The sequence below is a fragment of the Macrobrachium rosenbergii genome, chromosome 39, assembly GCF_040412425.1.
Source record: "Macrobrachium rosenbergii isolate ZJJX-2024 chromosome 39, ASM4041242v1, whole genome shotgun sequence".
Classification (NCBI taxonomy): domain Eukaryota; kingdom Metazoa; phylum Arthropoda; class Malacostraca; order Decapoda; family Palaemonidae; genus Macrobrachium; species Macrobrachium rosenbergii.
Genome location: NC_089779.1, coordinates 11289404 through 11303329, shown reverse-complemented (window position 1 = coordinate 11303329; position 13926 = coordinate 11289404). Strand labels below are relative to the sequence as shown.

Here is a 13926-nt window from a genome sequence, read left to right as displayed (position 1 = left end):
TGAATGTAGCCATGAATTATTTTTTTTTTACCAGAAGGAAATAGGTTAAAAGCTGAATTTTATAACTTTATACATATTTAGTCTCTCTCTCTCTCTCTCTCTCTCTCTCTCTCTCTCTCTCTCTCTCTCTCTCTCTCTCTCTCTCTCTCTCTCTCTCATTCAATATATGTATGTATATATATATATATATATATATATATATATATATATATTTATATATACATATATGTGCATATACATATACATATACATATACATATACATATATGTGTGTGTGTTTGTGTGTTTGTGTCTTCTCTTAAATGAATTTCCAAGAATTAAACTCAAAATCATTTCTGTTTGTGCTGATATCGCGAACAAGTCGACTTCAGTAATTTGTTACAGTGGAGTAGAAGGTACAAGGTTGTATTCTTCGATTTCCTCGATGACTCCAAAGAATAGGTACCATGAGGTCTCTCGGTACCGTTAGAAAATTGGTACGAAGAGGTTCATCCGTACCGTGAGAATGTACAGTGTAGGTACCATTATGAACTAGCAACAGACCCATTCAAGATTATTCTAAAAGAAAAGTAAATATTTTGAAAATTTTTTGCAGGCATTTTTGGCAAGATGTATTATTATAGAAAATTCCGTTAGCTGTTTTTGGAACGGGTTTCATACGTGTGTTGGAGAGATAGCAGCTGCGATGGGGTTAGGGTAGGCGCTATTAGGTACTGATAATATATAATTGCGACATTCCACCATCATCAAAGTAATTTCGAGAGAATTATGGCAGGAGAAATTACTTGTAACGATGCAAGCTTATACAAGTGTTCCTTCAAAATATATGTATTTATTTCTCGATTTATGGATGAATTTCGGATAATTCTGAGTAATGGCCTGATACCCTTAACTGCGTGTTATTATGTATGGCCTTAGTGGGGGCCTTGGCGAGTGGGCAAACGCCATTACTTTTCCTGAAAAGATCACTCTTTGTGATATAGTGGCCTATAAGCCTAAGTAAAGAGGCCATATTTGCTCTTAATATTTGGAATTCTAGGGTGAGGTGGATGGGCAGGAGTGTAGGCCTCCTTTGGCAATGTAATGGGCACGAGTATGCCAGGGAGGTCCTCTTGTGTGGTTGCCGTTTTGGGGTGGGGGTGGGGTTCCTCTTGTGAGGTTGCCGTTATTGGATGTTATGCAACAGGAGAGGATTTAGAGTGATGGTCACGGCGTTTCGTGGCTAGGTGGAACCTGAGAATATTGGGGAAACATTCGTGCAAGGAGCTATGCAATAATGCTTTGATGAGGATCAAGTGGAATACAGCCCTCTCTCTCTCTCTCTCTCTCTCTCTCTCTCTCTCTCTCTCTCTCTCTCTCTCTCTCTCTCTCTCTCAAAATTACGCGGTAGTCATATTCGTAAAGCACTTACCTTTATTTTTTATTACATGAATTTTTATCACCATACCTTGTTTTTATTCTCACAAACATTAAGCTACAAATGTCGTTTAACATCCTATTGGATATTAAGCGATATTTGTAGCGTATTGTTTGTTATTATTACATCTGTACTGTATTGACTGGAACACTCCAGAACGGAAGATTCGAAGAAAAAAATATAAATTCTAAAGCTTTTCGTATTTAGTTGAATGATTTTCCAGATAATATATTAATTTTTGAAATCAATGTTTAAAAAGAGGACACAGTCCTATCCATATTCAGTGGCTGTAATACTGTGTGATTTTTGAATGGTTAATTTTATAAATATATATATATAGAGTCGACGTCGCAAATATGAAGGTCATCGACCCTTATTACATCTTGAAAGGTAATACGTTCTTTATGGAAGCGATGAGGCTTGAAACCCATTATGATAATAAGGAAAGTTGTGGAATGGCAATCTCAACTTCCGTAAAGCAAGCAAATTACCACTTTTCCGTAATCTTCGTTTTTTTTTTTTCGCCTCTTTCATCATGACAAGCGATCCTTAATGAGTTCGCCGCCATTACAAGCAAGGCAGCAGCAGCCACCTAAAATCGCTTCAGCTAAAACTAACCTTTGTGTTTTTGCGCCTCCTTTGTAAAAAGGCTTTGCAAGGGACGTCGCGCCGAGTTTAGGGAGGAATTGTCCTAACTTCTCCTCTCCTGAGAGTCCCAACTTCTGACATTAATGAAAAGTATTGGCTGGCTCTTGATCAGCCTTTTTATTCTCGAGGAGGTGGGCGGGGCAGGGGGCGCGAGGGGAATGGGAAGACCCGTTTAAGCAGAAGTTCGGGATAAATACTCCCTCATGCGGAAGCATTTTGCCCTTACAGAAAATGTTCGATTAACAGTTTTCAGTTTTGAGGCTTTTATGTACAGAAGCGACTATGGCATTGTTAACGGTACGAAGCAGGCAATGGCTTCGATTTGAATTCGTAATATTTGTAACAGTCCGGAAAGTTTGTTATCGGGAGAAAGTTCTTGGGAAGCGTTTGTGTATTATTTTCAGAGCAAGTTATCTAACAGTTATCCATGCTTCATAGAACTCTCAGAGATATATTTTTTATATATATTTGAGAGATATATTCCATAGATATATTTTAAATGCACTCTTAACTTCTCGAATTCTTCACACTTTTTGGATACGCTTGTCACTTCAAAGCCTGAGATCCATATGCATTCGTGCTGATGCTCGGGATGTGGGTTCGAATCCTGCTCCCGGACATCAGAATTTACTTCATATTTCTTGCGTAGGGATCTAAGGCTTTGTAGTGACAAGCTTATCCAAAAGTGTGAAGAATTTGATAAAGGGACTGTGGCCATTACAATTACTTACGCATCTGGTAAAAGGTAACTGGTAGATTATATATATATATATATATATATATATATATATATATATATATATATATATACATATATATATATATATATATATATATATATATATATATATATATATATAATATATATTTATATACATATATATATATATATATATATATATATATATATATATATATATATATATATATATAAATACCTTTGTATATTTTTATATCTCTTTAAGTGTTTGTTCTCTCAGGGTTCAAACAGCAGTTAGAGTCCTTCCTCTCGTGTGTGACTCCAGGCAAATTCAGAAATAATTGTTATAATAAACCGGTTAATGGCTACCATTCCAGTTGCTCTGCCAGATGCTGCCCTTCCCGGGTGGAAATCGGTGATTCTGAAGTTGTAGAATTTGGGATTATGGAAGTCTTGGCCCAGTTTAACCTTGCAGTCTTGATGACCTTTTTTCGTGGACTTTCCGATGTGTTTTGCGGAAGCTGGATTTCATCGTGTTTATCGGTGATTGTGTTTATTATGTTTTCGTTTGTTTGGCTATTTGTATATTTAATAATTTTTTTTTGTGTACGTATTTCATAAATACCTTCGATCTGCAGTCTTTATGTACCTTTTCCATAGACTTTCGGTTGTGTCTTGCGGAAGCTGCATTTCATTGTCTGTCAGTAATTGTGTTTATGATCTTTTCAGTCATTTGTCTATTTATTAATTAGCTTTTTTTTGTGTATACGTATTTCGTGAATACCTTTCGATCTGTACGCGCATTCCTCCTCAAATCGCGTTGCGGGAATGTCTCGAGACCAGCGAAGATTGTTAAGCATTTAACAATCCGCTCTCATGTGGAAAAATCGTTATTGTGGCTACGCGCAGGCTCTTGAAACTGACCGCTTTTTGAGACGTACAGACTCTTAATTCGTTTCAGATAACTCGCCATAATTTACAAGTTATCATTTTGACTATTACTTTCCTTCCACTGCCAAACTTTCGGGTTTTTCTTTCTGCTCCCGTGTTTCCAACTTATAATTTTTCATCCTTTAAGAGGCAGGTCTGTTACTGCCTCAGTTGTTAAGCCAAATCGCCTTCCTTCCTTTTCCCCGTTTCGTGTTTCCTTCGAGCCTGGTCTAGAAAAGGGCCTTTGGTTGGCCCTATTGTTGACTTATGATTTTGAAGAATCAGAAACAGCAAATAATTAGATAAGTGGTTTTCTTTAATACTGAATTAACGAAATAAATCGTCATAAAATCACGTAAAAGATTAAATTATTCCACTAAAGTCTGTTCCTATAAAGTATCTCGAGGATTTAATCATTTTTGGAGGGGCCAGGTTAGGTTTTGTAGACAGTATTTTGTGTATAATACCTTTCCAAGCTACACCAATTTTTGGAAGACCTGCTGCATTACATCATTTGTTTGTGGTACTGGAAGGGGCGGGGCCACATGGTCTACAAACTCACGCCTTGTGTAAATGACACTTGTGTGTGTGTCTGTGTCTGTGTGTGTGAAGGATTAGGTGGAAAAATAGATCTTATATTTATACATTTTGATGAGAATCTACTGAAAACTTCAGACTGTCTCTGAATTACACAAGTGTGTCTCAGTGTGTGTAGGTGTAGGTAAATAAATAGATCTATATTTATATATTTTGTTGAAAATATACTGAAAGCTTCAGACTTTCTGCGAATTACAAGTGTAAGGAATAAAAAAAAAATAGTAGCAGTCTTGTGTCACTGTGTTACAATCTAAGATTCAGCAAAACCTACAAGGAAATTATATTTCACTTTGGTATTTCACACATGTCCTGATATATTTCGCGCCCCGTGCTTTCTTTTCCTAAACACGGTGCCGAAAACAAAATTGCATTTCCGGCGAAGGGAATTTCTCCTTGGTATACGTGCAGTGGTGTTCTGTCGGGGATTTCCATTTCGGAATTTCTTCCTCGTCTTTTTCTTTCTGGATATTGCTAATTTTTGCTTTCGTTTATTTTATTGTTGTTGCTTTTGTTAATTGCTTTGCTGTTAGGATTTGTGGCTTTCATTTATTACTGTCGGTTTTGTTGGCGTTGCTGTTTGTCGTAATCCATATTTTATCATTTTTGTATTGTGTATTTACTTACGTTAGTCGTATTTATGGTTTTATTTGTTCATTAGTGTTGTTATTATTGTATGTATCGATTATATTTTCTGTATGCGTGTTCCGTATGGAGTCATGATTCCTGCTAACAATGAAATGTTTTGGAAGAAATGTGATTGAGTTTCAACTCCCATTTTGCTCTTCAGTTCCATACTCTGAGGTTATGAGTCAATCATTATGTATTAAAAGAATTATGTATAATATTAATTAAGATATGTATTTATGCAAATATAAGCGGTTATTCTAATTGATATCTAAGTATTGATCTTGCCACTTCTTGTTAAGTTAGGACAGAGTTCCCTGACCTGAAATGAATTACATTCTCACAAACTACACTTCTACACAGTTATATATATATATATATATATATATATATATATATATATATATATATATATATATATATATATATATATATACACACACACACACATATACATATATATTTATTTATTTTATTACATTATTGTATATAAACGTGATCTAAATGCTTATTTTCAGGTTTACTCATCTTTATATTTCATTTTCAGGAATTGATAACTGTCTTATCCTAACAGATGTACATGGAGATAAGTGCTATTTCAGGCAGTGGAACTTGGAATATTCAACACAACCTGATGTCTTAGGTCCCTCGCAATTCTGAAGGGCATGTGGAAATAAACAGGAACAATACGAACAGAATCAATGTTAGGAACTACTGTAACACGGTACTTCCTTTCTGTAGTGCCTATGAGTGATTGTAGAACTTGAGTGCCACTGGGCCTGACCTTCGCGAGCGATATTGATCGACTGATTTGCATGAAACTGGTGACGCCATGAGCGAGGAGAGAGAGTGCCGGAGGTGAAGTGTCTTCTTATGCAGCGAGCGCCACTCAGGGTCCGACGACGACGACGCCGAAGAGGAGAGGTCTCCTCTCTCCTGAAGTAAGCAACGAAGAGTGGGGCTGGTGGGCGTGGGCGTGGGGTGGGGCGGGGGTGGTGACGATGGTGATGTGCGATGGGTGACGGGCGGCCTTGGTGGTCGGGCCCGCGCCGCGTGCGCCGTGTGCACGGCCTCCAGCTGCCACTACACCCGCAGCAGGTGCTGGCCTGGGTAGTGATGGCAGCTTTCACTTCACTCATGTATGGTGCCGTCCTGCCCGCCCTCCACTCCCGCCTGGCCATGCCCCTTGCCATTGTGACAGGCATCCTCTTCACTGCCCACCTTCTCACTCATATTGTGGCGCTTGCCATCGATCCTGCAGACACTCAGCTTCGCACGCGCAAAGATCGTCAGCAGGTCCCAGAGTTTGACCGGAATGTTCACAGCCATGTGATTGAGAATGGACGATGTCATTTGTGCAATATTACCATATCATCTAGTCGGACCAAGCATTGCAGTGCATGCAACAAGTGTGTGGATGTCTTTGATCATCACTGTAAGTGGCTTAATCACTGCGTGGGTCGCCGCAATTATCGCTTCTTTCTTGCCTGCGTCATCACTGCTATTGTTGCCTGCTTGTTGGTTATGGGCACTTGTCTTGCTGAAATTGTGCTTTACTACTTCCGAAGGGAGTATCTCTCACCGTGGGAATCTCCAAGATCTCAGCAGCAACTTCATCATCATGAAGAGCCTCTTGATGATACCTCACTAACATGCTCAGAAGGTGCTCCTTATTGTCATTTCACCATTTTTGGAGCTTTGGTTTATGATGGAGCCTTTATAGGATTGCTGTCCACATTATTCTCAGTGGCTTTAGTTGCTGAAGTGTTGCTAGTTCACTTAGCAGCTTTCCATGCCTACATTATTTGTCTGGGTTTTACCACTTATGAGTATATCCGTGGTCATCACTTGAGAGGTTCCAATTCTCAGCATTCATTCAGTACGTATGGCCGTGATGGAGTAGCAGAACGAGAAGGTGCTGTTTGTGGATGGGCAGTGGCAAGGCGCCCTCAAAATAACCAGATAACTCCTTCCTCAACAACTGATACTGCTTTACTGTCCACCATATCTGTAGACTCACTCAGTACTAATACAACTGCTGCTCGTTCTTCTCTGTCATCAACCCCTGGCCTATCACCATCTACGCCTTCAGATGATGCACGATCTCCTCATGTTGGTAAATCTAATCTTCAGAATCATAGTTCTCGGCAACAAGTTTCCGGTGGTCGTATTGGATCAGCAATGGTATCACCTACTAACACTGCTCCAAGAACCCCACCAACCCGAAATTCAGCTGTACCTCAGTTACCGCAAATACAGGTTGCTCGCTCTCGAGCCCAGCTGAGAACATTAAGTCGAGCAGTGTCAACAGCTGTGAGTGAATTTTCAGTTGAGGAAGATGTTGAAGTTCGGGTTGTAGCTTTGCCCAGACCACGACCATCTAGGAGGCGGCTCCGTTCAAGTATAGCACCACATCTCTCGCCAATTAAAGAATGTGATCAGACAGCACCTAGTCCTCCAACAGTTCGAGCAGTTCGTGAAATAGAGAGCGCAAGTTCCAGTCCAGCAGATAGTCCAGCCCACACACCTGTCCGCAGCCCTCGCCCTAGCCCATCACGAGCTCCTCATACACCTACTAAAGTGAGTCCACTTGTAGGTGGTGCAGATGTGAAAAGACGTGCCAATGGTCATAGTATCGTGAGCAGGGTAAAAATGAATGGTAGTGCAGTTGACAGTACCCACAACAATAATGACTACAGTAGGACGCCTTCAGTTACTAGTGTTACTAATCAATCATTAGTGAAAGATGGTGCCAATAGTGGAGTGTATAAAGGCTCACAGGACCCTAGTTGTGGTCGAGCGCCTACTAGTGGTTCTAGCCCTCGCCATAACGGAACTGTGGCTCATGTGGAGTTGCACATGTAGCATCCACTTCAGGAGGCCTCTCACCTTGCTCACCTAACGACTGTTCTTTAAACATAAGGAGGCCTCCTAGGTGTCACCTGTGAGTCATCGTTGTTGATCATTATCAGTGTTTTTATTTTGGGATGCTGTCAGCCTCTCACTCCACTCAAACTCTTTTACAAGTCATGTCATAATGATCGTTGAATATTATCATAATAGAACGTGGTTTAGGTAATAAAAATTGTAGTTTTCTTAAATAAAGCAATACAATATGTTGATGGATATACTGAGTAGTTACAGCCAGTGTTGTGCCAATGCTCCTGTCTAGTGCTCCCAAGCCATTCCTTACTTTGTCTTTGCTTCTTATCCCGTTCCCCTTTGTCCTTTGATTAATTAATGCTTTGGAAAAGACCAAGAACATTAATCAGTTCGTGCTGTACTGCAATTTTATTCTGGCGTGAATGCCCCTGGATCTGTCACTCTGAGGAGGTTCTCGTTGTACCATCTATTGCGCTGATGTTTCAATTAGCTTGACCTTTTCCCTTCACCTTTTAAAGAAAAAACAACCTTGTTGCAAGAAGAGTTGAAAAGTTGCAGAACATCTTTGGGTAATCTCTACTTCAGAAGCAAAGTGTTTGCTTGATGCCTCGTCTTTGTTGTTCTATACTCACCTTCACTAGACGGGATGGAGCAAGCAGAGACTGATTGCCTGTTCGGAGGAATGAAAGAATTCATGGTCTTAAACTTTTACAGGTTTTTGTGATACTCTCTCAGTGATGGTCATATACTGATAATGGAGTTTTGTTATGAAGAGTACATTAGCCATCCGAATGACATTTATTGTCCTGAACGAACGCCAACAGAAGTCTCGTGTAACTGGCTGATTTACATAATAACGCTTGATTCCTTTACAAGTTCTCGAATAAATAAATTATTTAAATTTAATCATTATGTAGTGTAGCCTTTTGTTGATTTATTGTTTTCTTGTTATCGAGAGGGTAACTATGGGGAAATCTGTCTTCGTCATAATAATGGGGAAAGGCTTAAGACAAAGTTAATAGATTTTTATCAACTTTTCCAATATTCAAAGGGACAATGTGAATGCAATAGAAGTATCTTAATTGTAAATGAGGGATTTTATAGGTAGAAAGAGGAAATTTCAGAAAGAATTATTATTATATTTACTTCTCATGTGAAATGCAAATATCTAAATCTGCATTACCTTAATTTTTTCCCATTATGTTAATGAAACGTGGTCATCGACTTTAAAAGACCTTAAATTTTGAATTCTGAAAGTGAAATACTACGTTGAATTTTCTTTTTGTTAGTTACAAGTATTTACAAAATAAGTACACATACATCTCTCTCTCTCTCTCTCTCTCTCTCTCTCTCTCTCTCTCTCTCTCTCTCTCTCTCTCTCTCTCTCTCTCTCTCTCTCTTTATATATATATATATATATATATATATATATATATATATATATATATATATATATATATATATATATATTATACAGAACTTCAGTTTTTATATACTATTCGTAGATCTCTCTCTCTCTCTCTCTCTCTCTCTCTCTCTCTCTCTCTCTCTCTCTCTCTCTCTCTCTCTCTCTCTATATATATATATATATATATATATATATATATATATATATATATATATATATGTATATATATATATATATATATATATATATATATATATGTATATGTATATATATATATATATATATATATATATATATATATGTATATGTATATATATATATATATATATATATATATATATATATATATATATATATATATATATATATATATTATAGAACTTCCGTTTTTATATACTTTTCGTAGATCTCTCTCTCTCTCTCTCTCTCTCTCTCTCTCTCTCTCTCTCTCACACACACACACACACACACACACACACACACACACACACACACACGTCAGTATTGGGTACGAAAGTTATTCAGGATCATCTACGCAAAACTAGACATTGTAGCAAGACTATTGTGTCAAGTCTTAAATAAGAGTTGTGCCCCGGGGACTCGAAGCCAATTATCTAATACAAATCCTGTCAGCAGCGTAATTTCCCAAGGCGTTCATTAATAGGCGAGAAGAAAAGGTTTATTTGAATGGCTTCAGTTGAACAGGTCAACAATTGAATAAGGGAAGATCATTATCTTGTTATTTTCATGCTTTATGAGACAAGTAGGAGGTTATTAGTTCACATTGATTATATTTTGATAACAGGGGGTTAATGGTGATGTATACGATTAAATAGCTTTGTTAATCGCATTAGAAATGTTTTTAATTCATTAATTTTGCTCTTACAACTAACAGACGTGTTCGGCTTTTGTTGGCGTCCGGTTCAGTGAATATTCTCTGAGGAATTTAATTTTGATTAATTTAATCAGGAAAACAGTTACAGAGAAAACATTTTCATTTCGGCAGATGTATTGTGTGAATACACCAAAATATTGGGGGAAGCAACTTACTCGAATTATCTCCATTCAGCAAATAACAATGAAGGAAAATGAATGAAAATGACGTATCCATAATTGCATGTCATCATTTCCTCTTGAGTTCATTTGTGATTGTAACAATCATAATTAGATATATGGCCCCCCTAATGCCGGGTGAATTATGCATCAGAAAAGAAGGGATTTCGAGGTAGCAGTCAAATCTTTGCCTCCTCGAGGACCAGAGAATAGATCGAGTTGGTAATGAGACAGGTGGTTTATGTCACCATAATATGCACTGGTGATTCCATTATTTTTCTCCCAAGTTGTTGGAATTGTAAATTTTAATGACTGTAATTTAAGATTTACGAATGTTATGTTCCGACGCAAGACGGTAATTTGAATGACTAATAACACTGTGGGTTATAAATTTTGAGACAGACATGATTCTGTGATGGTCTGTGGATAACGACTTTGGTCGAAATGTCGGCGGTGGCTTTTGTACCGTCTTTGAGTGGTTGGATTTTTTTTTTATAGAGTTTATGTAAATGGATTCTTCAGATTAATGTAATAAGGGCCTTAGAATATAAAAGACCGTTCCTCTGAGAATATATATGTATATGTATGCATCATATATCTGTTGTTTATGAATTGATACTGAGGCAACACCATTGGTTTCTCAATTCCTGTTGAAACTTCACTCTTTTTTTCGGAAGTCATATCTGTTTGTGTGTGTCTTGGCAGAGATGGTGATCTGTGTGGAATCATTGCCATCTACCTTCCTCATGTAAATTATTGTAACTTCAGAAATGCTAATAATAATAAAAACCTTTCTATTTTATTATACAGAAGAAAATGTGATATAGTACAATGGTGAAATAATTTGACTTGAAATGATTGTCTTCTGTAACCTCTGCCTTATTCTAGGGATTGATAATGATATATATTAAAAAAAGCTTGACTAGGGATTTCTTATAGAAATTTTTTTAAAAGGACTACATGTATATATGTGATGTGTGATAACTTGTCATTCTTCTGCTTTTCAAAATGAAAATAAAAGTGATCGCAAACTGTGTGAAAATAAAACTTGGCTTTATATTTTCATATTCTACGATGCATAATTATTGTGCTTTAAAACAACTGCCAAGGCTAAAGAACTTTTGAGGTTTCATGGCTGGGATTGGGGTTGGGGGGTTGTTCAGCGAATGTAGGTTGGGCCATTTTCGGGAGACGGGTGGACGAGGGATAAGGAAGGCCGGGGGGGTAGGGGTTTAGGAGGTGCTACAACGATGCCTACTTTTCCTGGGTAAACCGGACATTAAGAAGGTGATATATATATATATATTATATATATATATATATATATATATATATATATATATATATATATATATATATATATATATATATATATATATATATATATATGAACGTATCGTGCTTATGTTGAAAGGAAAAAGGAAGGAACAGTGGTGATTTGTAGTGAGGCGTGACGTCATCTTCTGTACTCGTGATAATATAATTGCCTTCAATAAGGAAATGTTCGTCGATTTGGGGTTCGTCTTGCCGGAATGAATTACGTGCTGCTTCCAAGACTAAGAAATTCAATAATTACTTCCCAAATTACAAATTTAATATCTTTTCGTTTTCCCATTCAGTTTTTTATATATTTTCTTTTCATGTTTAATTTAAAGACGAGAAAATAACAGAACACTTGAGAACTTATAAAATTATATTTATTTATCTATTTTCGAGATACGAAAATAGATTGTACATGAAATAATTAATCGATTGAGTTAATGACATTTCATTCCCTTCATTTTATACTGTATTTTTCATTTCCCGATTCCAAGGTCACAGCTCTCAATGGCCTCCAGGAAAAACAGTAAAATATTAACTGGTATTTCATGATTTTTCATATCCATGTATGATTTTTCAAAGAACCAGGGTATAGCCACAATGTTATTCACCGGACTGTACACTCATAATCTCTCTCTCTCTCTCTCTCTCTCTCTCTCTCTCTCTCTCTCTCTCTCTCTCTCTCTATACTAATTATGATAACTTATTCCGTAATCAGAAGAGTACGTCCAATACTCTCTCTCTCTCTCTCTCTCTCTGCTAATTATGATAACTTTTTCTATAATAAGAAGAGTACTCTCTCTCTCTCTCTCTCTCTCTCTCTCTCTCTCTCTCTCTCTCTCTCTCTCTCTCTCTCTCCTAATTATGATAACTTATTCCGTAATCAGAAGACTACGTCCAATACTCTCTCTCTCTCTCTGCTAATTATGATAACTTATTCTGTAATAAGAAGAGTACTCTCTCTCTCTCTCTCTCTCTCTCTCTCTCTCTCTCTCTCTCTCTCTCTCTCTCTCTCTCTCTCTCTCTCTCTCTCTCTCTCTCTCATGCAGTAACAGAGAGACGAATTGTGCAAGTCCATCTGTCTGTTTCCAAAGAGAGCTTTTAACTGTTAAACAAATGTTCCCAATGCTGATTGTCTTTGACCTTGTCATCTTTATTTAAATCGATGTGCATTTCTCCCAGAAAATCTTACGGATAATTTGCACATTGAAGTTCTGACGTATGTCACTCACCATGATAAGTGTTTTGATCGATGCAATCAAGACATTTGTTTTTGTGTGTCGACACGTCTTATGTATCTAAGTTCATTTCGTATTTTAAATCTTTTATTCTGAGTGAGATTATTTTATTATTTTGTTTCCTGGATTTGCTATAATATTTTCTGATAATCAGGTACTCATTGAATAAGCATAATTTACTGATTACATTCCATTTTTTTTTTATGAATTTTGCATAATCTTTATAATGTATTTTTTCAAGTAACCTTTGATTCCATCTGAGTAAGTAACGAGATTAACCGCCGTTTGATTTAAAAGACAGTATGTGCGATGCCTGGACAGGGCTTTTGACGCTTAAATGAACCTTTTTACTCATGTTGTCACCAATACCTAATCGTTGATTACTTAGTTGTGAGCCCTAGGCGATTTTTTTACCCCCGTCGTAGATGGTGCCTGCTTTGTAAAGAGGTAGAATTCGCCCATAGACTTTAGCCGTTGCGAGGAAGTCGAGGAATAATATAAAAAAAAAATATTAGGTAGAAAAATATTCTACAATGTAATGTCTCTACCTGATTCCTCAAGGTACCGACGGAATCCTCTCGCGGTCCCCGTATCGCGAAGCCAAAGAGTGCGAATGTGTCAATAAATATAGTTCGCGCTGCCATTGCTCGGCCGGCGGAAGTCGTACAGTAGTCTCCAATAGTGTGTTATTTAAGACGGACCGGAAAAAAGATAACCGCTTGAAGGTGGCCAGGCCACGTTACTCTATCGTCCTTTTCTTAATCGGCATCCTGCGTGACGTTCCAAGATGATCATGATGTCGATTAGACTGATAAAATGATTATGTTTCCTTAGAAGGAATTAGTAGGTTGTAGATTACTATGGTAAAGCCAGAGCTAATATAGCAATATGAGGATAAATACTATAATCTTGTAGTTTTGTGATGTACATACACGTTATTATATTATAGTGGGTCCGTGCGAAGCTACGTGGAAGTGATAGCAGGGCTTTCGCATGTTTTAGAAATGTTGATTAAGATGGGACGGCATAAGGATGAGTATATTTAAGCACAGTATATAATATATATATATATATATATATATATATATATATATATATATATATATGT

At 37.2% G+C, this 13926-nt stretch overlaps 2 protein-coding genes across 4 annotated transcripts in view; both read left to right on the top strand.

Annotated features, from left to right (window-relative positions):
- Dus1 (Dihydrouridine synthase 1) overlaps positions 1 to 13926 on the top strand; it is a 592604-nt gene that overhangs the window by 345375 nt on the left and 233303 nt on the right. The window lies entirely within an intron of this gene.
- LOC136825741 (uncharacterized) lies at positions 5467 to 9127 on the top strand. Its single transcript, XM_067082563.1, has one exon. It carries the CDS (start codon positions 5931 to 5933, stop codon positions 7779 to 7781), a length of 1851 nt encoding a protein of 616 aa, XP_066938664.1. The 5' UTR covers positions 5467 to 5930; the 3' UTR covers positions 7782 to 9127.

Excerpts from the sequence above, each read along its gene's own strand:
- LOC136825741 (XM_067082563.1), top strand. The coding sequence starts at position 5,931 with ATGGGTGACGGGCGGCCTTGGTGGTCGGGCCCGCGCCGCGTGCGCCGT.